At 33.3% G+C, this 24,041-nt stretch overlaps 2 protein-coding genes, 1 long non-coding RNA gene and 2 pseudogenes across 3 annotated transcripts; 3 read left to right on the top strand and 2 right to left on the bottom strand.

Annotated features, from left to right (window-relative positions):
- The first annotated feature begins 1,742 nt into the window (after positions 1 to 1,742).
- LOC115228822 lies at positions 1,743 to 5,132 on the top strand (annotated as a pseudogene).
- A 1,259-nt stretch (positions 5,133 to 6,391) lies between these two features.
- Positions 6,392 to 9,221, top strand: LOC115228805 (annotated as a pseudogene).
- Positions 9,222 to 10,151: 930 nt separating this feature from the next.
- On the bottom strand, positions 10,152 to 10,811 carry LOC115228804 (GTPase HRas-like). The gene is made up of 4 exons (XM_029799291.1): positions 10,755 to 10,811; positions 10,648 to 10,723; positions 10,267 to 10,598; positions 10,152 to 10,235 (listed from the first exon to the last, which is right to left on the bottom strand). Exons 1-4 carry the CDS (start codon positions 10,809 to 10,811, stop codon positions 10,152 to 10,154), a joined length of 549 nt encoding a protein of 182 aa, XP_029655151.1.
- A 9,267-nt stretch (positions 10,812 to 20,078) lies between these two features.
- Positions 20,079 to 20,668, bottom strand: LOC115228803 (transmembrane protein 222-like). The gene is given in 3 exon segments (XM_029799290.1): positions 20,079 to 20,144; positions 20,343 to 20,597; positions 20,600 to 20,668. Coding segments are annotated over 3 exon segments (390 nt in total).
- Positions 20,669 to 21,613: 945 nt separating this feature from the next.
- Positions 21,614 to 22,405, top strand: LOC118761260. Its single transcript, XR_004997244.1, has 3 exons — positions 21,614 to 21,834; positions 21,865 to 22,140; positions 22,236 to 22,405. It is a non-coding gene; the product is annotated as an uncharacterized LOC118761260 (long non-coding RNA).
- The last annotated feature ends 1,636 nt before the right edge of the window (positions 22,406 to 24,041 follow it).

Below are 24,041 nucleotides of genomic sequence, written 5' to 3'. Positions count from 1 at the left end.
TGGGTTAATATAGTTTGAAAATTATCCGACTTCTTTGAATTAAAAAATGTTTTTCCGTATTCCTGAAGCTTCAGATAAAATTTAAATCTAAGAATTTTTTCGAAGCATGTGAGGCCTTTTCGCAATCGCCATAAAAAAATAATCATTTGTAAAAGATGAATACTTGGCGAATATATAAAAAGTCCATGCACGTCAAGTCCGCCGAACTAAGTACTTCCTTTCAAAAAAGAAAACAGTGTCATGGCATCTTTTTGTTTCCCGTCACCCTTATTCAACACTATGTAGGAAATGTCAAAAAATAATTTCATATGTTGGAGAATCTCCTAATAAGACAGATTTGATTTCAATTTTTTAGCCTTGGACAATTTTATTTGGATGTGTAAGGTTATTTCTTAGATAGCAATAGCAAACACAAATTGAATATTAAATAAAGTCAATAGTTTACAATTATTATCTTAATTTTGCTCTTAATGCTGTATTAGGAGGTGAATTAATTGAAGAATGTCCTCCTAAAAATATCCAGTTAATAAAAGTCTACGAAAAAAAACAGTTGATGATATGTTTAAATTTTTGCTATGAATGGTTTAATAAATAGACCTTAAGCATAATGGTCGGAATAGTTTTGCCAAGTACAATCTCATCTGCGCGAATATCCTTCCAAACTAATTTTCAATTGGGCAAAATTTTTTTGCTGAAATCGTTTGATATAACAGAAATAGCTACTTCTGGTTCCCATTTCATCTTCTTCCTAAACACAAGTTATATTACTTATTTGCCATTAATCTATACGTTTTTCCTTTCTAATTTGTTTTTTTCTCTCTTACTAGTAATCAGGACGCTTATTAAACTCGTTCATATTTTCTGCCTTGATAACCCAAAGTAATACAACTGTCATAAAAGTAATCTGTTTAAAAATTAATAAAAGTTTTTTTAGCCGATGGGAGGATCAGCGGTCTGACAGATTGCCAAACTGTTCTCCCTGAGAACGGCGATCGAGAACCACTGGAAAAGCCAGTCCACCTCCCGAGGATCGTAAGTGTGCATGGAGATTTTGTCCCAGAGCTTGCGGAGGAAGTTTTCCCGTCTATGAATGTAAAATATTTCCTAAAATTAAAATTAGTCTCAACATTTCAAAATTATTTTCAGAATCCAGAAATAAAAATCATAAATTCCGTTACCCGATTAATCAATTTTATAAATTCCAAAAAATTGCTTTCTGTAATATGAATTCTGTATTTTCAATAAAGAATTTTAAAATCAGAAACTCCAAAATAATGAAAATTGAGCAGATCCACAACAATAAAATTACGATGTCTTTTTTGTGTTATTCTTAGTTGAGTAATTTAAGGACCTATTTTGTTTAAGAATAAATAAAAATAATTGATTTATTGAAAGCACTTAATAATGAAACAGTCTTTAAAAAATATAAATGAAATCGATTTGTTATTTGTTATTAAATAATTAATTGGCAAATGTATTTATTCAAAATATTTAATTAATTTTTTTCAAATAATTAAGGCAGTCGAGAAGAATAGATAAAGATGATATAATTTGCTGTTATTGTTATTAAAATCATTGCATTGAATAAATAATAAACTTAATTTATTTTAAATAATTTATTTTGAATATTTTATTTTTTTGGTTAACCCAGAAACATTAATTAATACATTCAAATAAGCAAGAGGCCACATAGTAGTTGGTTGTCAATACTTTTTAATCAATAGAACTAATTAGAAAGACAAATGGGAAAGGCCAAAAAAGAATTAAAAAATAAAGAACTAAAAAATCTAAAGAGCGAACTCGAATTGGTAAATTTTGCACTTTCCTACTTAATCGATAGAAAGACCATAAAGTACCCCTCGAATCTTTGCTAGTAGATTTCGGCACCGATGCCAATCTGGTAAAATAATATTTCAAATATAACAAGGGTCTAACAAGCTCCCGAGCAGCTGAAATTTTAGAAAGAGATGGACTAAACTGCCTCTCTCCCCCAAAGACCACTCCTAATTGGATCAAATTCCTCCAACATATGTTTGTCGGATTTGCATCGCTTTTGTGGTTTGGAGCGGCGTTGTGCGTGTTGGCATATTCCGTGGACTATTTCACCAACGAGAACCCTGCTAGTGACAATGTATTCCGTGATTGGTCAGTCCACAGTTATACTTGGGAATAGCCTTAATCGGTGTGGTCACAATAAGTGGAGGTTTCTCCTACAGTCAGGAGGCTAAAAGTGCCAAAATCATGGATTCGTTCAAAAAAATGGTCCCACAGGGGGCCAAGGTGATCAGAGATGGGAAATGGATTTCCGTGGGTGCGGACCAGTTGGTAGTTGGGGACATCATCGAGGTCTCGTTCGGGGACCGACTGCCTGCGGATATTCGAATAATATCATCCAGTGGTTTCAAAGTGGACAATTCGTCCTTAACTGGAGAATCTGAGCCACAGGCACGTGGGAATGAATTCACACACGACAATCCATTGGAGACTAAAAACCTTGCTTTTTACTCAACGAGCGCAGTGGAAGGCACGTGCAAAGGTGTGGTCATTCTTACTGGAGATCGGACGGTGATTGGCCGTATTGCCAACTTGACTTCAAACATAAAAACTGGCAAGACACCCATTCGTAGGGAGCTTTCTCACTTTATAAAAATTATAACCGGAGTGGCCGTCTTCCTTGGAGTGCTGTTTTTTGTCATTTCCCTCATTTTGAATTATTTTTGGCTGGATGCGGTTATTTTTCTGATTGGGATAATTGTCGCCAATGTCCCAGAAGGACTGTTAGCTACCGTCACTGTAGACTTGTTTGTCATTTTTTAGGTCTCTCTGGCACTGACTGCTAAAAGAATGGCATCCAAGAATTGTTTGGTCAAGCATTTGGAAGCTGTGGAGACTTTGGGTTCGACTTCGACGATTTGTTCAGACAAAACTGGGACATTGACGCAGAATAGAATGACAGTGGCTCACTTGTGGTATGACAACACAATTTCTGCCTCGGATACGAATGAGAATGCAGTGGGAGGTTGATGTGAGTTTCTGTATTTGTCAGGGAGTGAAGGATTGTCTCAGACATGGAATGATTTAGTAAGAATCTGCATGCTTTGCAGTCGAGCTTATTTTAAAGAAGGGCAGGAGCACATCCACGTTTTAAGGAGGTTTTTTGACTTGTGAATATTGGAAGGGATTGCAACGGAGATGCATCAGAAGTGGCAATTCTTAAATATTCTGAGTTGACATATCAAAAAGTCAATCAATTCCGAGAAAAGCATAAAAAGTTGGCCGAAATTCCTTTCAACTCGACGAACAAATACCAAGTCTCAGTCCACGAGGTCACAGGAGCTGATTACTATTTGCTTGTCATGAAAGGAGCACCAGAACGGATAGCTGAACGTTGTACGACTATTCTCTCCAACGGACAGGTCTACGACTTTGATGAACAATGGAAAAGCGCATTTGACGAAGCTTACTATGAATTGGGAAGTTTGGGAGAACGAGTTCTTGGATTTTGTCAACGAAAGCTGCCAAAAAGTGACTATGCGGAAGATTTTGTGTTTAACGCAGAAGAGGTCAATTTCCCTACGACTGAATTGGAGTTTGTTGGGCTCGTTTCGATGATCGACCCTCCTCGTGCGGCTGTTCCTGACGCGGTGGCGAAATGTCGAGAAGCAGGGATTAAAGTCATAATGGTTACTGGGGATCACCCAATTACTGCCAAAGCAATTGCCAACAGCGTCGGAATCATTTCTCAGGAGACTGTCGATGATATTGCCACACGACTGGACATTTCTGTGAGTCAAGTCAATCCGCGGGATGCGAAGGCCTGTGTTTTGCATGGAGCTGATTTGAAAAATATGAGCAGTCAGCAATTGGACGATGTTCTCACCAAACATGATGAAATTGTGTTTGCAAGGACTTCTCCTCAGCAGAAGTTGATTATAGTCGAAGGTTGCCAACGACAGGGTTCAATTGTTGCTGTCACTGGTGATGGAGTCAACGATTCTCCTGCACTTAAAAAGGCCGACATTGGTATTACTGTGTGTAAGACTGTAGGAATTGCTATGGGCATTTCTGGTAGTGATGTAAGCAAGGAAGCTGCGGATATGATTTTGTTGGATGATAATTTTGCTTCGATTGTTATTGGTGTTGAGGAGGGTTTTTTAATTTGTGTAAGGTCTTAGGTCGTATTATATTTGACAATCTCAAAAAGTCGATTGCTTACACGCTGACAAGCAATATCCCCGAGATAGCCCCTTTCCTTGTGTTTATCACGTGCAGAGTACCACTTCCACTGGGAACAGTCACTATTCTTTTCATTGACCTTGGAACTGATATGGTAATGTGGAATTGACTATTGTAGGTTCCCGCCATCTCCCTTGCGTATGAAAGAGCCGAAAGTGATATTATGAAAAGGAAACCTCGTAATTCAAGAACGGATAAATTGGTCAATTCAAGGTCAAACTAGTTTTTATATTTTTCAGGCTCATTGGGTTGGCTTATGGACAAATTGGAATCATCCAGGCAGCGGCTGGTTTTTTGACCTACCTCGTAATCTTAAGCGAAAATGGATTTTTATCAAATATGCTATTGGGGCTTAGCTCTGCTTGGATTGACCCAAATAACATGTCAGTTCTTGATTCGTATGGTCAAGAATGGGTTTTCCTTCCAACGACTAATTTGGTAGACATATGCTCAGAGGAGATCTCTCGAGTTTACGTGTCACACGGGATACTTTATGAGTATTGTCATAGTCCAGTGGAGTGACTTGATCATATCAAAAACCCGCAGGAGTTCCATTATCACTCAAAAAATGACGTATTTACACTGTTTAATCTGTAGAAATAATCATTTGAACTTTTCCTTATTTTTTGAGACCGCTCTTCTTGCAATTCTGTCCTACACTCCCGGATTGCAGAATGGACTTCACTTTTATCCTCTTCGGTGATTGCGGTTTATCATTTTAGATTTACATGGTGGCTTGCCCCGCTTTTCTTTTTTGTTTATATCATGATTTATGATGAGACTCGTCGCTTTCTAATTCGTCATACTCCCGGTGGTTTCGTTGAGCGGGAGACATACTACTAATTATTCATCAAAGCTTGTTTTATTAACATAACTAACATGATTTATTTAATAATTTATTTTGGTCTTTACACTTGTCAAATAATATTGTAGATTTGTTTGTCATAAAGGCTTTTTTTTAGAATTTAGAAAATTCTTAATTAATCCAGGAATTATCTTTAAAATAAAAAAAGATAATCAATTAATCTGAATTGACTACAGAAGTTGGTTAATCAATAAATTATGTAGCGCATGAAGAATTCTGTTCATTAAATTAATACTTCGATTAAATCTCAAAAACGTTTTCATTTTAACTTTATATATTTGTGTTCTTCATTTTTAATTAAAATTCATTACAAACACTGTGGAAACTTTCATCTGGGAAATTATAGCTCTTTAAAAATGTTTGATTTATAATTTCCCATGATAATAATTAATTAGATTCTTTAAATCACTAAGTTAATCATCAATAATAATTAGTGGTTTTTTAGAATTTTTATGCAAAAAAATGTGATTTATTTTTGTAGATAAAATCGTCACAAATTATAAACTGTTAATTTCTTGATTATGCTATAAAACTAACAAATTTGGCAATTTCAATTAATAGAAGAATTTTATTTTATAAATAAAACAAGGTGAAAATTTAAATAAAGTGATCATACAAATTGAACTAACAATCCTCAAAACATATATAATATTGGCATCGTTTTTTGCAGTTCGTTTTTATCACTGAGAGCAAAGAAGAAAAAATACAAAGCGCTGCGAGACCGATTCGCGTTCTATTCGATTGTGGTCAAGACAACTGGAGGAATAAGTGGGAAATCGCTTCGCTTCCTAAAGAAGATTGGACGCTTAGCCACATTAAAAAGCCACGACATACGTGAGACCCTGTGGCTTCTCCAGTTGATCTCTGTTGCTATCTTGAGAGGCAACGCAACGTCGATAATGTTGGCGAGCTCCACTTCTGATGGATGGCTTTGTTAACTTCTAGTTGATGTAATTATTATTTTCTTAAAATTTGAAAATTTTGTTTTATGACTTAAAATTAAAAAACCGCAAATGTCATGTCATTAAAGCGTAGTTAAATATTTTATAAAAATATGAGTCACTAACCCCCGATATTTTTTAATGTTAAAAATCTAAAAGCTCGTCATCAAATGGGTCAGATCTCAAAGCTTAAGTCACTTTTCCGCCAAAGGGAATATAAATTATTTTTTGTTTTAATAAAATTTATTTACTTTTTAATATTTATATGATATTTTTGAATAAATCAACGTGATAATCGTGTTTTTATAGATTAGATTATATCGCTAATATATTTTCTCGTTTAATGAAAATGGGTGAAAATTTTAAATTATTACCGAAAACTATTAACGGGGGAATCGCCGGAATTATTGGAGTCAGTTGTGTGTTCCCACTTGATCTAATTAAAACTCGGCTCCAAAATCAAAAGGAATCTAATCGTATTTACAAAAATATGTTTGTTTAACCTTTAATAATTAAGATTTGACTGCGGCGTCAAAACCTTCAAAAAAGAAGGATTTTTTGGAATGTATCGGGGTAAACTTGAATCGTAATTAAAAATAGGGTCTGCAGTCAATCTTTTATTGATCACACCCGAAAAGGCTATCAAATTGGTAGGAAATGATTTTTTCCGTCACTTACTTTCCACAGAAAATGAGTTTTATTTTTACATAATTTTTAAGAAATTTGCCTTTTTGGAGAGAAGTTCTTGCCGGTGGGTTAGCAGGTGGTGGTCAAATAATTGTTACAACTCCGATGGAACTTCTAAAAATTCAACTCCAGGATGCGGGTAGAACTGGGAATATCCAAAATCGCGGAGCAATACACTTGGCGGGAGAATTGCTGAAACAACGAGGTTTATTAGGACTATATCGGGGATTGGGTGCCACAGCATTGAGAGACGTGTCATTCTCTTGTCTATATTTTCCATTATTTGCCAATTTAAATAAATTGGGTATCACAGATGATTCGAAAACCGCTCCGTTTTACCATTCATTCGCATCTGGTTTGCTTTCGGGTCTTGCTTCATCAGTGATGGTCACGCCCTTTGATGGTTATCATAATTATTTATTCAAGTTGTCAAAACTAGACTTCAAACTATAAAAGGAGCTACCGGAGACGCTTGTACAATGTATTTGGGGATTTTTGATTGCTTTAAGTTTAATTCATTTTTTATAATATTTTTAGGAAGATTTTAGTCGAGGAAGGGGTCAAAGCTCTGTTTAAGGGAGGTGCATGTCGTGCGATGGTGATCGCCCCTCTTTTTGGAATTGCTCAAACTGTCTATTATCTTGGAATAGGCGAATATCTATGCTCTCTGATATAAATTTTCTATCTGATTTATTTTTTGTTTTTAATTTAAATTCAATCTAGGGGATTCAGCTGCAATTTATTTTTATTAAATAGATATCACTTCAATCTTTAAGTTTTATTCTATTTGTCTACAGAAGCGTTAATAACATTGGAAGGCATGTCTATATAATGAAAGCATGTTTATTCTTTATTCTGCCAAAACGATTGACAATGATTGGAATAGATCAATCAAAATGTCTAGACTATAATTCAAGACCATAAATTTCCGGAACAATAATAAGAGGACTTGAGTCATTTTTGAATGACACAGTTGTGGAGTGAAAACAGAATTAATTTGGGTACTTTTGTAGTAGTCTACAGCCACTTTCTAGCGAGTTTCAAAATAATACTATTTTTTACAGTGATAATATATGTGTTTTATAATTAATTACTATAAAATAAAATAATAATCCAACGTGTTATAAATTTAAATGAGACGTGAACTCAACCTGTTCAATTTACCAAAAGACACTACCGAAGCCACAAAATTCCTGCAAACTAATGGAATAGTGCCTATCGTCAAGTTATGCAGCCGCGGCCACTCGATGTCCCTCAGAATGTGCAATCCACCGGTATGGTATTGTCACAAAAGAGAGTGCAGAACTAGTTCTGGATTGAAAGCCGGTATAAAATACGTTGTAAAAATGTACAGGAACTTGGCTAGAGGGAGCCAGAGTACCTTTGGAGGATATCATAAGATTTATTTTCTTGTGGGCCAATAACATATCATCGGTCAAAGTGTGTTCAGACAATTTGGGGTGGGCTGGCCATACGACTGTGGATTGGTCGATGTACCTTCGTGATATTTGCATACAATCACTCACATCTCGTCGAAGAAGGAAAATAGGTTAGTGTATATTTAAATAGTATTAGGAGGTGAAGGAATGGTAGTCGAGATAGATGAGAGTCATTTCTCAAAACGCAATTTAACAAAGGCCGAGTATTGCCCAAGCAATGGGTATTTGGAGGGATATGTCGAGAGACAAAAAGCTGTTTCCTTGAGATGATCCCAGACCGTACAATGGAGACTCTCTCAATGCGATATTGAACAATGTTGAAGAAGGAACTATTTTAATATCGGACTGTTGGAAAGGATATTCTTCGGAATTTCTTGAAAGTGCAGGATATCATCATTTAACTGTGAATCACAGATACTACTTTGTCGACTCTACTACGGGAGCACACACACAACACATTGAACGGTTTGAAATTAATAATTAGTTAATAGAATGTGGGGGAGCGCGAAATGGCGCAATAAGAGACAGAGAGGGACTGTCCGCAGGCATATGAATAGCTACTTCTCAGAATTTATCTGGAGGCAAGAACACAAGAAACAGGAATTTGAGAAAATTGTCGAAGCTATATCAATATGCTGGCCACCTCAGACCAAAGTGGAGGATAAATGAGTTAAATATTTAAAAAAAATTAGTAAATAATTCATTTTTTAAATAATTCATTTTTTATAGTAATTAATTATAAAACACATATATTATCACTGGAAAAAATAGTATTTTTTTGAAACTCGCTAAAAAATGGCTGTAGACTACTACAAAAGTACCTTAATTTGTTTTATTGAATAATCGGTGAGCACACTCATTTTTATTCGATAATTTGGAATTCAATACTTTCAAACAATAGATAATTCTTTTTAACTGAAAATTGATTTTACAATGCAAATCTATTCCATTATATAATTGAATGATTTTTGCAATGTCAGTTTGTATCAAGAATTATATAAATATCTGCAAATTTTATTTTCAGATTTATTCAATAGTGGTCTTGAAATTTGATCAAAAATAATGAAGGTATCCACAAAATATCTGGAAATTTTCACTACATTAATGATCATTCTATAATTTTTCCGATTTTCAAAATTTTCTTGGATCTAGAAATCCACTTAAATACTTTCAATCAGATGAGAGCAGAAAAGATGACGTTTATTTTTTAACTAAGTAATTATGTGGTGAATACTTGAATTCGAAAATATAATAAAAAAATATTTTTCAATTAAGTTTTTCACTATTTTTTTGTGATTGAATTGTTAGTTAATTTGAAAAACATTAAAACTAGTTTTGTGAAATTTGTATTAAGATTTTTTTAAAAGCAAAGAAAACCTCACAATTTTTTGCATATCTTTTCGAGAATATATTTTCAACTATTCTTGTCAAGTAATTTATTTTAGGTTCATTTGGGAATATTTCTATTCAAAATATTCACAATGAAAAAAAAATCATTAATATTTTCGTTGTTATTGTATGTGATTGATATTGGTTTTTTTAGTATACTGAATTGAAATCCATTTTTATCAGACAGGAGAGGATAATGAAATTATTTACTAGAAAGTGGTCTAATTTATATTTTCTTTATCTTAAAAACTGAATGGATTTTAAAAGGATTATCCTTAACCATTGCTAAAACCTCTTATACATAATCTCTACGTCATTTTAAGTATATTTAATAAAAGACATAAATTAACATTCAGTTCTGCGATTAACACACTTTTAGAAAATTTTGCAGTCCATTTATTATTTTTTAATACTTTAAGGTGTAACGTGTACACATCGTGAAATATTTGTAAAACCGCATTTTTTGGATTATTTCACAAATATAATAGCTGCTTATCTGCTAAATAATTACTTATCAAGAAACTAGGGATTGAAAAAATAGAAGATTAAGGAAAACTATTAAAATTAATATTTTTCACAAATTTATTAAAAAAATCAAATAATTGTGCATTTTCTTTTCGATGTATATTTTAGTGAACGTTTTTTTGACCTAATGAGACGAACTATCTCACAAAAAGCCTAATAATAATTAATAATTCCAATAAATTACACGTTCGACGTTCACTGCAGTTTTTGCAGAAGTTTCAAAAACAGGAATTCCAAGAGTTTTTCCAAGAGTTAATAAATTAGCCGTAGAGACTTTTCTTGAAGATTCCATGTCGCACTTATTTCCAACAATCACAGCAGGGACTTTATTTGGAGCGTGATATTCCTGGATCTGTTTATATAAGTTTTGAGCCCAATCAAATGTTTGAGGTTCAGAAACTGAGTAGACAAGAAGGAACCCATCCCCTTTTCTCATGTACATTTCATAGACACTATAAAATTGTTCTGTCCCAGCCGTATCAAGAATTTCCAATGCACATTCTTTGTTATCGATCACTAAAATTTTATGGTTTGACATAAAAATATTAAAAATAGACTTTTTTACCTTTATTACGACAGTATGAATCTTCTATGGTAGGATCATATTTGATGACAAAAATATCCTGAGTAAACTGCATAGTCTGTAGTGAAAGATTAGAATTAATAAACAACCAAAGCACTTTTTCCAACTCCCCCACTTCCCATCACCACAATATTATGTTCTTCCATTAATTCTTATCTATCAATCCCAAGAGAAATTCAATCAACCTGATTCTTTAAAACACCACAGGCGATTTAACAATAATAAAAATAATCGTTGTCAAGCCTACTTAAATGAATTATTAATCCAACTGCCGTCACTAGTACAACACAAAACAACGCCTCAACAACGATCTAAGTGCACAATCAATAACCTCTTAAAATACAAAAATGTACAAAAAACAGCACTTTTATTTAAAAAAAACCATTAAACAAGTCTAGGCTCATCATTAAAACTATAATCAATCCCAGACTGAGCAATACGATCGTTCCGTTTCTTGTTTTTCCTTAAAAGCCGATTTTTCGATTTTTTAATATTTTCGGGAGATTTTTTGTCAGCTTTAGACATAATTATCTTCGGATCGAGGTTGGTTTGAGAAAACGTCTATTACAGCCCTTGAACACGTTTTCGTATTTGCCATTAAGCTCAACAGTTCGAGCTATAATTAAAACTTATAAAATTATACATTTTAAAATCCGATCTGCAAGGAAATAGTTATTCATCGACTTTGCAGCAATTGCAGCAATTTTGTCGTATGTGAACTCGACAAAAGCATAGCCTCGTGAATTTCCTGTCTGAAAAAAGAATAAAAAATTTACCTTTTTACTTCGAGATAAGCGCATTCTACGGATATTTCCAAATTGCTCGAAGAACTTTTTAATTTGTGGTTCAAAAAATCCATTAGGAAGATGGCTGATGTATACTATTTCTTTATTCATAGGAATCTAATTTATAATAAATAACCACAAGAGAGTAAAAGAAACTTAATAAAACGTGTTTTAATTTGAATTTATAAATAACTAAAATTAATATTTAATCAAACAAAAAATTAAATTTGGTAATATCCTCAAAATGAATTTGGATGCCTCCAAGAACTTTCCCATGGACAATCACTTTTCCTTGAACACACCATGCCTCAAAGGCCCACCAAAGACAATATTGCCGATTTTCCTCGACGATGATCAAAAAAGCATTGAGAAGCGCCTTAAAGATGGAGAGAATCTCGACATTTTGTGTGACCGCTTGCAATAAAACAAAATGGAGATAATTGTCCTGGTATTTGACCTTTTATGCTAAACATGCTTTTTCGTGACCGATGAGATCGCCGGTGCTAATACTTATAAACGACTATTGCTTAATTTTTCGTTGATTTTTTTAATTAGTGATATTTGTTATTCAGTGGGGAAAAGTATTATTAATTCGAAAATGTTGTTAATAAATTCTATTAAGAAAATTTCATCGATTTTTGCTAAAATTTTAGTTTACTGTCGAATTCCTTAAAACCGATTTTTCGTACTTTGTGGTCCAAACTTGACTGAAATTCGGAGAAGAGAACGCACTCTTTGGTTTACTGCTAAATGTCAGTAAGATTAAAATAATCACGACTCCTAATAATGGAATAATGGAACAAAAGTTGGAAATAAGAAAATAGAAAGTTACAATAATGTTGCCTTTTATGGATGCCTAATTAATTGGAATGGTGACTATAGATTGGAAATCAAAAAGCGAAGTCCCAGTCGGCCGATGGCTATCAACAGTAGAAGACGTCACGTGATTGGCTTCATCAAAGATTCTCAAAATTGCGAATTATTGGGAGGGGTGAAGAAAATCGGTTTATGGGATTCCTAAGGGTCGGACACGACTTAAATGGATAACCCAACCTAACCTAAAAAATGATAGCTTTGCAAAGAAAATGATTACGATGCGGATTGTTTTTAAAGAAAATTCAAATAATAAATGAATCGATCTAAACACTAAAGCCGACACAAAAATTTCTTAACAAGAAGTATGGAGTTGGATGGACACTGTATCAGACATACTTAAAAAGGCTTATATTTATTTGAAATTATTCAATAGCAACAAAAATTGAGCAAAAAAACGTTTTGAAAACAATTATAAATTTGAAATCACTTGGAAGTGGTTCTAAATAGCACGCTCCAAAAACTTTTGTTTATCCGGATTAATTATTATCGCAAAAGCTACAGAGTTTGCTAAAGCACTGGGCGAAAATGATTGTCAAGCTTCTACTGGGTGGTTATGCAAATGGAAGTCCCGTTACTCAATTCAGTTGTACTGTATCAGTGGTGAAAAAGCAAATGTTTAAAATAATGTTGTTTCTGACTGGATGGAACATGTATATTTTCTAATTGAGGGATATCAACAAAAGGATATCTTTAACTGCGACGAAACCGGACTATTATTTTGTGCCCTCCCTGATAAAACACTCAGTAAAGGGTAGTCATTACATTGGATTAAGAAATCAAAAGAAAGTTTTACTATGATGCTTGCATTCAGTTTGACGAGAGAAAAGTTAAAGTCAATTGTAATTGACAAGTCTCAAAAACCTGATGTTTTAAGAATATTAATTTGAATGAGGATTATGTTAATCCCGTTATTTACTGCTCCAACGTCAAAGGTTTGATGACATCGAAATTGTTTTCAAAATGGTTACAAGATGTGAACATGCAGATGATGCGGCAAAAACGAAAAATGTTTATGTTTTTAGATAATGCAGCATCACATTTACCAAACGTAAAATAGTTCAACGTGGAACTCAAATTTATTCCAGCTAATACTACGAGTATCATACAACATCTGGATCGTGGAATAATTCAGTTCTTTAAAGAAAACTACTACTGATTTTCTCTTAGATGCTACCTGGTGGATTAGCACATGTTTGCTAAACGTGAAATCAAACAAAATCTCCCTCTGCTCTACTAATAAGTGTGACATTCCAGTCAAAATATATGATATAAACGACAATCCTGAAAAAGGTTAATACGCAATACCAAACAGTCTCAGCTTCTGAAGATAATGATAGAGACTCAGATTTTGATAAGCAAACAGAGCCAAAACATATAGAGAAATGAAAACGCACAGATAAAATGCTAGACCAAATCTGCCACTTTACTTACACTGATTCTGTCATCAGACTGATCTATCTGAACAATAAACAAATTGCTGAATTGAAGCTAAATAAGAGCCAATCCTTATTGACAGATTTCTATAATTTTACTGTTTTATTTTTTTGTTATAAGCAAATTTAATGACTTGTTCAATTTACCGGCCTCCACTCTATACCGGACAGTTCTGTCGGTTTCGAAAGGAATCGGTTTAAAGGGGCTTGACTGTAGTGATTTCAAATTCAACTCCCCAACATTGAAAATATAATCTTTTATTCATCAACTTGTGATTCATTTCTACTAAAATAAACACTTTCAAGTCAATGGTATACAACTACATTTATATATGAATAAATGACATAAAAGAGAAGGCCAGTTCATAAACAGTTACGGATACCAACAAGTGTGATGCATTATTTATTTGTCAGAAATTTTTTAACTAGGACAAAGGACAACCAAGTAATAATAACGGAAATGAGAATTGCGTTCACATGTACCACACCAATGGGGAATGGAACGACAATACTTGTTTAACGAAAATGGCATTTTTATGCGAATTCCCTGGTTATACTTTGTTTTTAATTTCAGAACACAACATCTGTCTCGATAAAAATGCTACTCTCTTGAAAAAATATCCTGAGAAATATTCAGATGTCCGTCATTACTGTCGTAACATTGGTGGGATTTTGGCGGTCATCGATTCACCAATAATAAATGAATTTATACTTGGTTTATATTTGCATACTCACGTTTAGACAAATTTCTTACACCAAAAAAGTTCCACATGCATATTTTGAACTCAACAAGTTTCATTATGAATGCAAGGACTTTCACGATTCGTACGACCGCAGACAGGTGACTTTTGTAAATTCTATTTTAGAAATCTGTAAATTTCAAAGATGATTTCGTCAATGATAAATACAACAAATGTGGAACTATTTTGCAACAGTGGAAGTGATAAAATAACGAGATTAAGTTTATTTCTCCTTATTCCCCAAATGAAACACGAGAAACGGAACAAATAAAGTCAATGATCTAAACAAGTTTCAAAAATATCCTCATCTTTGCCCGATTTTTCCTACATGAGTCCGTCTAATTGCACCTTGAACGTGTAGCCCTGATCTCCGCAATTGCAATATATCTTCGTCCATTTTAGTGCAAGAGGGTTTCAATGTTCGTAGGAGCTGAAAAATTCTTTCTAGTTCAGCCCTCCGTAAGTGTAAAGGCTTTTCAGGCTTGCCTTGATCTTTATTTTGTAGGTCTGGGAAATTGATTTATTAATTTGATTAAATACAATAAGATTAACTGATTTACTCGTATTGAAGATATATTTTTTGTAAAAAATGATTTTTTACTTCAAAATACACGAAAAGTTAGCTTAAGCTTTTTAGTTGTGAATAAAGATTTGTTTAATAAAACACTTTTATTAGTGAATGATAGGATAAGTCATTTTGTGTAGATAAAATTTTTGATGCATAATTATAATGTAATTTTACAAATCATTTCTAATTATCAATCTGGAACTATTTAATATACAGGAATATTAATTATGAGGCATATATTTGCTTATTTTAGACGCTTATAGAGAATTCATGGAAGCAGCTTGGAATTATGTACAAATAAATCTTATTTTGATGAACATGGTTTTTGGACTAACATCACTCATAACTTTTGGGAGAACTCTTAAATTTCATAAGAAAGAATTTTGGATGCACTATCTGGGATTGGGATTTCTCCATGCAATTAATGGTGGAGTTTATATCATCGCTAAAATTATTTGTATTCTTATGTTTATCACGATTAAAAGGCTTTAACGACTCTAAAAATACAATTTTATTGCAAAAATACTGTTATTTCATATCAGAATACATTTTTGCATTAATGTTGTGGCTAATTGTAGTTGGTACAGCTCAATACATTGCTGCAATCAGAATGAACATATATTCAGCAATTAATAAATTCACAGCCAAATTAATAATTGTAATGATTTATTCACTGGGATTCTTCCTCATATTGCCAAAATTCTTTTCCTTTCATATAGTGGAAACGAAGATACTCTATAAAAACACATTAATGGTAGTTTAGTAAAATTCGATCAATTTGTAGATTAAACCAAATTGTATTGGAAAGACGAACTTCTTTAAAAATATTTATCCCCAAATTCTAAACACAATATTTATATACATTCCATATCTATCCATGATTGTCGAATTAATCTGTATCTGGTTGCTCAGAAAAAAACAAATTGAAGTGAAACCTGCCACCTTGGTGCTTCATTATGCATTAACAAACGACGAAAAAAATAAAAGAAAAATACATAGTCTGATCATACTTGTTTTATGTCTTACATTTTTTTTATCGATCCCATATCAGATTCTGAACTTGCTTATACAACATCATTTCAACTTTCATGATGTAAATATTTTTAAATGGAAAAATATCTGTCTGCTTGGATATTTTACAATAACGTTTATTTCCATCACTTTTTTCTCTTTAAGAATTGTGAAATGGTCTAAATCTAATTCTCTTTCAAAGATTAGAACTCTTCAAACAAAGTCAATTTCTTACTCAAGAAATAATACAGAAAATGCTTCTATCTGATTTTTAATTAACCTTTAAAAGACATTTTAATTTTTTTGTTGTTCACATAATTCTAATTTGAGAATAAAAAATATAAGTTCTAATTAAACTCAATCTGAAATTTACGAACTTTACTCACAATATAGGATTCTATGTAATATTTACTACAATGGTGTCATGCGGTTGGTTATAAAGAGTTATTTAGTAATAACAATACGGAAAAAACAACCATTCGCTCATTTCAGTCAACAAACTCTTATTTTTAACACAATCTCAACTGTTCTTAAAGAAAAAAATAGAAAAACATTTATTATCATTTTTAAGCTTTCTTTTGCATCATCTCGGTCGCTAAAATGAAAATATAATTTTTTATTGATAAAAATAACATCATTCTTGATTTTATGCTAATCGTTTTTTTCTCTATTAAATTTGCTTTCTCATTGATTAACCCAACCGATGTCACGGGAATCTTAATTTCATGTAGAAGAGCATTTAATTTAAACCGACACTAATTATTCATCTCTTGAAACTTAATAACCTCTGTAATCTCATATGTAAGCCTAATACCATGCATAAGTCTCAATAAATAAGCTAAAAGGTGTTTAAACTATATTTATGTCCTTAATTATTTAACACATCAGAGCTATTTCTGAAAAAATGAAAGTTAAAACTTTCCTAATCTTCTTAAAATATCGTTAATAAAGAAATGTTTCAACAAATATGTAGAATAGAAGACCTTTTGCACTCCAATGCCACCATCAAAAAACTAAAAAAAATTTATAAAGGATCCTTTCTAATTACTTTTCAGGCTCTACACCAGAGGTTTCCAAGCTTTTTTTTACGCGCCTCCCTTTGAGAAAAAGTACAATCTTGCGCCTCCCTTTATATTCCATAATATAATACAATTATTATTTATCAAAAACAATTTTTAAAACAAAAAGTTAATGAGATAATTTTTTTCCAATTGGCGCAAAGTTTTTCAAATCTTGGTGTCATCGCAGAGAGTGCTACTCTTAGCTCATTAGTCACTACTAAACGAGTTCGATATTTAGATTTAATTGCAGCTAGTGCAGAAAATTCCAGTTTCGCATAAATATGAAGTAGCAAATGGCAACAAAACTTGCGTCCAGATAATTTCTGGTGCTCTGTTTTTTACAAGAGCTTGAAGACCAGATTTATTTCCTGACATTGACTGTGCTCCGTCTGTACAAAGTCCAACACAATGATCCATTCTATGTTATTTCTTCAAAAAAAGTATCAATTATATTAAAAATTTCATTGGCCGTGCTCCTTCCAGAAATGGTTTGCAGAATAATAGATCTTCTATTATTGTACTTTCTTCAGCATATCTGGACATATGCAATTAAATGTGCATTTTTATTTATGTCAGCTCCCTCATCAATTGTATAGCAAATTTACAGTTACGTAGTCGAGAAACCAACTGATCACAAAGATCTTCAGATATGTCATCAATTCTTCTAGCGACTGTGTTATCAGCAAGCGGTATTTGCTGTAATTGTTTTGCATAGGTCGCCGGGTACTTTGTCGAAGTGGTCGCAGTTTTTGTAGGCCTTTTAAAAAATCTAATAATTTTTGAGGTGGAATATATTATATTTTATTTAAGTCGCTCTATCAATAATTAAAATATTATTAAATTTTTACTAATTTATTTCTAATTTTTTTAATATTATGGCGAGCATGTACCTAATATTGATATAAACTGGCACTATAGGTCACATGGAAAATTCTGTTGTGGACTTATGCAACATCAAATTCCGACAGCTCCCAATAAGTAAGGAGGATGCAGTGCATTTTCTGCAAAATGTGGATATCCTTTCAAAATCACGTATATGTCCGAAGGGACATCAGATGGAATTAGTCTTGGGACCGAAGCTCAATTGGAAATGCTCAGAGTTGGTTGTAGAGTCCAATGTTCTATTAAAAAAGGTATAATTTCTCTCAAATAATTCTAGATACCTGGTTAGAGAATTGTAGATTGCCATTTGAGGATGTCATCGCCTACATATACTTATGGAGTTACGATAGGCATACCTTCAAATGGCTTCATCACGAATACAATTGGGGTGAACATACATATGTCGATTGGGCTATGTTTTTACGTGAAGTCTGTGTGGACGCACTTGTTAAAGATCTGACGGCAAAAATTGGTATTATTAATGTTATTTCAGGTGGTCCTGGTATGATGATTGTGGGGGTAGACGAGAGTATGTTTTCCAAACGGAAAAACAACTCTGGAAGAGTTTTACCAAAACAGTGGGTCTTCGGTGGTATTTGTCGAGCCACCAAACAGTGTTTTCTGCAACCAGTCGCGGATAGGAGCAGAGAAACACTGCTCAGTCTAGTAATTCGATATGTCGAGGTGGGAAGCATTATTTATAGTGACTGCTGGAAAGGTTAGCATTATTTGATTAACATTTAGGGTATCAACTGATCAATTGGTTGAAAACGGCTACACACACGAACCGTTAACCAAAGTAAGGAAATATATATATTCAGAAAATTCTTTGTGGATCCAACGACGGGAGTGCACACCCAGACAGTAGAAACGAATGTGGGGAAGTGCAAAATGCAAGAATAAAGCTCAAAGAGGAGCTGTAAGACATCATCTGGGATCTTATTTCGCAGGTTTTTTTAGTTAGTTATTTTTTCAGAATTTATGGGCGAAAACAAATACAGAACTATAAGGAATCTTTTGCACAGATTGTAAAAGACATAAATTCCTTCTACAGTCCTGGAATTTGGATGCCGCGTACTAAAATGACTAATTGGTTAAATAAATTTTTAAATAATTTTAATAACCATTTAAATTATTGATAGAGGTATAAATTAAATAATCTATTTTTCACTAAAAAAATTAATTAATTTTAATTATCTTCTAAAAAACTGCGACCACTTCGACAAAAGTACCGATTCGCCAAACATTGCTTCAACCATATCGATAGCTGCTGGCAAAACTAGAGTTTCTCCGATATTGTGCGGTTTCTTGCATTTGCAATCCTGTAAGAAACTTTGTACGATGCTAGTAAAGCATTTGAAGAGACAGAAGAAACAAGTTTTTTTAACGATTTCGTTTGGTTATCAAACTCTTCTAATTTTCTTTTAAAAAATTCTTCAGACTTATGGACATGTTCAGAATGCATCGTTTCAAAATGTCTTCTTAATTTGCATGGCCTCATACTATCTGCTGCTGCAAGTGTTTTGAGGCAAAGCAAACAGAGGGGTTTTCCATAGAACAACAAAGATACGTGTGAATCCTAACAATAAGTAAGATGGAAAGTATTTTCTTGTCTTTGGAGTGGTATTGATTATATTCCAATCATTTTGATTTTTTGAACCATCGTCAAAATCTTTATTATTCGTGAATTTTCTTTTGCAACCACTCAAGATTTATTCATGTGTGTTAAAATTATTTAATTGTCTAATAAATTAAATAAATTTTTGAAAAAAAATATAATTTTTAAATTAATAACTCTTATTATCGGAATATAGTCACGTTTTTTACATAGATATAATTTTCTCAAAAAATGTTTCTGAAATACTTTTCGCGCCTCCCTTGACAGAGTCAACGCCTCCCTAGGGAGGCGCGCCTCCCCATTGGAAACCTCAGGCTCTACACCATCATGCAATAAAAACTAAAAGCGGAAAAGAATGAGACAGCTGATTTAGATTATCGAATTATTGAAAAATGTTATTCATTGAATCAATTAAAGAAACTATTAGAATTATCAAAAATCAGGCGATTAAAATAATACAAATAATAATGCCCCACAAGAAAAAAAATCCACCCCAACTTTTTAAAAAACCAACAAAACTACATAAAAATAAAAATGTCAACCTTACATATCTTGAATACCTCAATAACAGACATTCGACGTGAAACATTGTGTAATTTGACTTGTTGTTGTACTTCATTTTATTAAGTGCATATGCCACATGACTGTGACAATTATCAAAATTAGGTTGTGCTATACAAAGTAACGTCAAATTAAAAAAAACTGATCGAGATTTGTAATAAACAGACGCGTTTTCTACGGCTTCATCCCAACTAAAATCTCCATTCGTCAAATCTGGATTAAGTTTAACAAATCTTAAATAAAAAATGAACAAATACTTTGTCGGCTTTCCAAATGCCATATCATTGACAGAAATGGTAAACGAGGCACTAAAGTCGTTGATTATTCCCACAGAATTACAAATTCCCACGTGCCCGATTATAGGGAATAGCCAACTGCACTAATCCATTAAAACTACCTTAATATAGGGATTGGAGTCCAGACAATGCAGTAGGGGTAATTCTCATTATTATAATCCGCATTAGACATATAAATTTAAAACTTATAATATTTAATTTTTTTGTTAAATTAAAAGAAAATATATTTATATTTAAACCGTTAAAGCAGAAAAATACATTTTCTGACCTCAGGATCTTAGACAGATTACACACATCTCGTGCCTATATAAACAAGTTACAAAGAATTTTTATTTAACCCAAGAATCACAAACAGTTAATTAGGGTAATTAATTAAATGATTCCAACAATCCTTAAGATCTTTCTCAGCTTATTCAGATTTTGGACTCTGGACCCAACGCAAGTGGGGAACGGGGGGAACAGTTTTCGAGAGGAATTGAATCGGGGTGATGTGCTTCTAGTTGCTAATTGACATATGATGGTCTTTTGACAGTTGGTTTTGTTGAATGGCTAAGAAGCCTTTTCCATCTTTCTTAATTAGGTGGTCAAGCGGACTTGGAATAATGTTGTTCAAATTGGCCCCAGATTCTTAAAAATTCTTTTCCAACCAATAGTTTTAAAATAAAGTCGCAACAGTCCTTCGCGGGGTCCCTCAGGGCTCTGAAGGAACTGTCCGTGCTGATCAATATTAGCCTCCAAATCTTCAATACAGCTTTCCGAATCCAAAGAGAGGTGATGAATATCTGGTTTGCCCAGTTCCCATTTGTCAGCCTCCTACCGTCGCTCACGGCACATCATTTGTTTCCGGAAGAGTTTTACATACTGAAGATTTTTTCATTGGATGTATGTAAATGAAGAATTGAATAAAAGAACTACAAAATATAAAAAAAATATATTTTTTCGATATTAATTAAATTAAAAATTTTATATATTAATAATTAAATAAATATTAAACACGAATATCATTAGGTGATGTTTCAGGCTGCCGAACTTGAATGGCTACAAACATTCTTCCCATTTAATTTATCAGTCGAAAATAGTTAAATTCTATTTAAAAAATGTAGAAATATCTCGAATTAGTTACCTCGAAGGACTGATACTATTCCAGCTATACAACACCTACCAAGATGCTTATATCAGTGGCGGGTATCTTGAATATGAAACCTCTAAATATCAATTTCTTTTCGACTCTTTTAAACGCTGCAAACAAATAAATCACCCAGAACTCAAAACAATTGGATCTGAATTCAAAAATATAATCCTGGGCCATCTTACCGCCGTTTTATCATCGAATGTAAAGTTAGGTGTGACAAAACATATATTTCTTAGCCCGTTTAGTGGACATGAGCTGTTTTACTTTTTTACATATGATCAAAACACAATCGACTATATATTTGTAGAATTAGTGGAGTATGTAATAGGTTTTATTTGGATTTATTTCTAGATAACGTGCCTGGTGGTGATATACTTAGAAATATGTTATATACAGTTAGAACAGGGGTGACACAGTGCAGTACTATCATTGATACTTATCCACATTTTATTTCTTTAAAGAGAATGATTTTATTTAAAGCTTCTTCCGGGATTCAGCCGTTTTGTGAAGAGGTTTGTTAAACTACCACATGACTTGAAATTCAAATAAATATTATAATATTTATTAAATAATAATTAAATTATTGCATAATAAATTATATTAATAGATTGTGAAATTACCTGGATTTTTTGGAACTACTGAATTTTCAGATGGCAATAAATTTGAAGCGATGAGTTACTTGGGGCCATTTTTTGCAGTCCCTGCTGTTGAGTACGACGACATCAGAGACCACGACTTGCAAATGACCCCTCTCTTGCTAGCAGAGAACTGCGACTCGAAAATAAACCCTATTCGAGTTTAGTTTGCATATTTCATGTTTTAGGACTTTTTATTCGAAATAATTGAAACTTTATTACGTAATCGAACAAGTAGAGAAGAAACCCTGCGGTTTTTGGAGAGCAGTCTCATTTATAACAAATCTCTCTCAAAAATTCAGGTTTTTCTTGTTTTTTATTTTAAAAGTCGGATTCCTCAAAGATCTCTTCGTCCGATTTTATGTTGAATATTATGCACGTGTGTTTATCAATTTCTGCCAAAGTCCCCATTTTGAAGGTTTGGACTGAATCAGGACTTTAGGTTGACTTTTCCTTTCCGTTTTCGAAGTACGATCTCCTCCGAGACGCATTCGGCGATGTTTCGATCAACATGGACCAACGGACTGCTGATGCTTTTTTGGCGGGTGTGTTGAGTCTGGTTATTCCGTAGAATCAACAGAAAAGTTTGTGAATGAGCCTTCTTTTATAACACGTGCGTTTTTTATGGCTCCTTATGCGTTCCGACTTGGATTTGTGTCACTTCAGTCCAAATTTGATGAAAACGGGACGAAAATTATGAACTATTCGGCACATCCTCAGCATTCTCAGCGAGGCAGTCCAATCGAGCGCCAAATTCATGTAAATTCAACTTTTTATTTTAGAAACTGAAAATGAAAAACTTGTCGATATGTGTTTCACTTTTCAACATCAGATTGTACGAATTGTTGACCGGCTTCCTTGAGAGATTCGTCTATTTTTTCAAAAAAATGTCGAAATTTCAAAATTTCACGTAAATTTATTGTGTTTTCCCTTTTAAGCAAAGAAAATGTCGTTTGCTTTCCTGAATTTGCAGCACTGCCCGAATGGTATGTCAACGACGTGGTTGCGGCTGCAATTTTTTTTTTGAGGTGTTTTATTTTAATATTTATATTAAAGACATCGTGGGTTGTTATGCGAGAAGTTATTGCCACTTTATTATTGGATTGCCTACTTGTTTTGTAACAGAAATGTCCTCACACATAACCCTTATTTGTCGTATCGAATCACCGAATTCTTTTCGGTCACGACTGAGTATAAAAATATCATGTCTGAACTGTTCGAGACCGACAATCCCGTCCCTGGTTATTTGATCCCTTCGTTTTTGGAGTTTTTCTACGGTTTTTGTCAGTCAGGGTGAATTTCAGACGTTGAGCAGCAGCAGGATAACGATTCGGTGTTTTATGAAAAGTTCAATAACCGTTTTCATATTGGGACGTTTCTGATGAGTGTTTGGGACGAATATGGCTACAGAGATGCCACTGTGGAGTTGGTTCGTGCAAAGTAGTGTCTGTGATTGAGTGCATAGTTCTGACCGTATATTTCTCAAATATGTGCATGCATTGCTTAACGACGTGAATTATATGGTCGAGGAGTGCTTTTCCAAGATTAAACGAATTAGGGAGATCCACATTAATCGGCAAATATCTGTTAGGTGGTGTTTACTTACTCGAAGGATACACCTGAGCTTGAACAAATCGGGTTTGCTTTGAGGTCAGTCACCTATTTGAGTCATGGTTATTTCAAGTTGCTGAGGAAAACATTTTCATATTTCTTTTTCTTAATACCAGGAGAGTTGTTTGATCGTTTGGCCAATTCTTTTCTTTCGTTTTTGAATGCCC

The sequence above is a fragment of the Octopus sinensis genome, unplaced genomic scaffold (genome assembly GCF_006345805.1).
Source record: "Octopus sinensis unplaced genomic scaffold, ASM634580v1 Contig10970, whole genome shotgun sequence".
NCBI classification, from domain to species: Eukaryota; Metazoa; Mollusca; class Cephalopoda; order Octopoda; family Octopodidae; genus Octopus; species Octopus sinensis.
This window is presented reverse-complemented; position numbering and strand designations above follow the sequence as displayed.

Excerpts from the sequence above, each read along its gene's own strand:
- LOC115228804 (XM_029799291.1), bottom strand. The coding sequence starts at position 10,811 with ATGGAAGAACATAATATTGTGGTGATGGGAAGTGGGGGAGTTGGAAAA. Across the intron at positions 10,599-10,647 it reads TTCATACTGTCGTAATAAAG|TGATCGATAACAAAGAATGT; the intron begins GTAAAAAAGTCT and ends ATAAAATTTTAG. Across the intron at positions 10,236-10,266 it reads CTGCAGTGAACGTCGAACGT|GCTTTTTGTGAGATAGTTCG; the intron begins GTAATTTATTGG and ends AATTATTATTAG.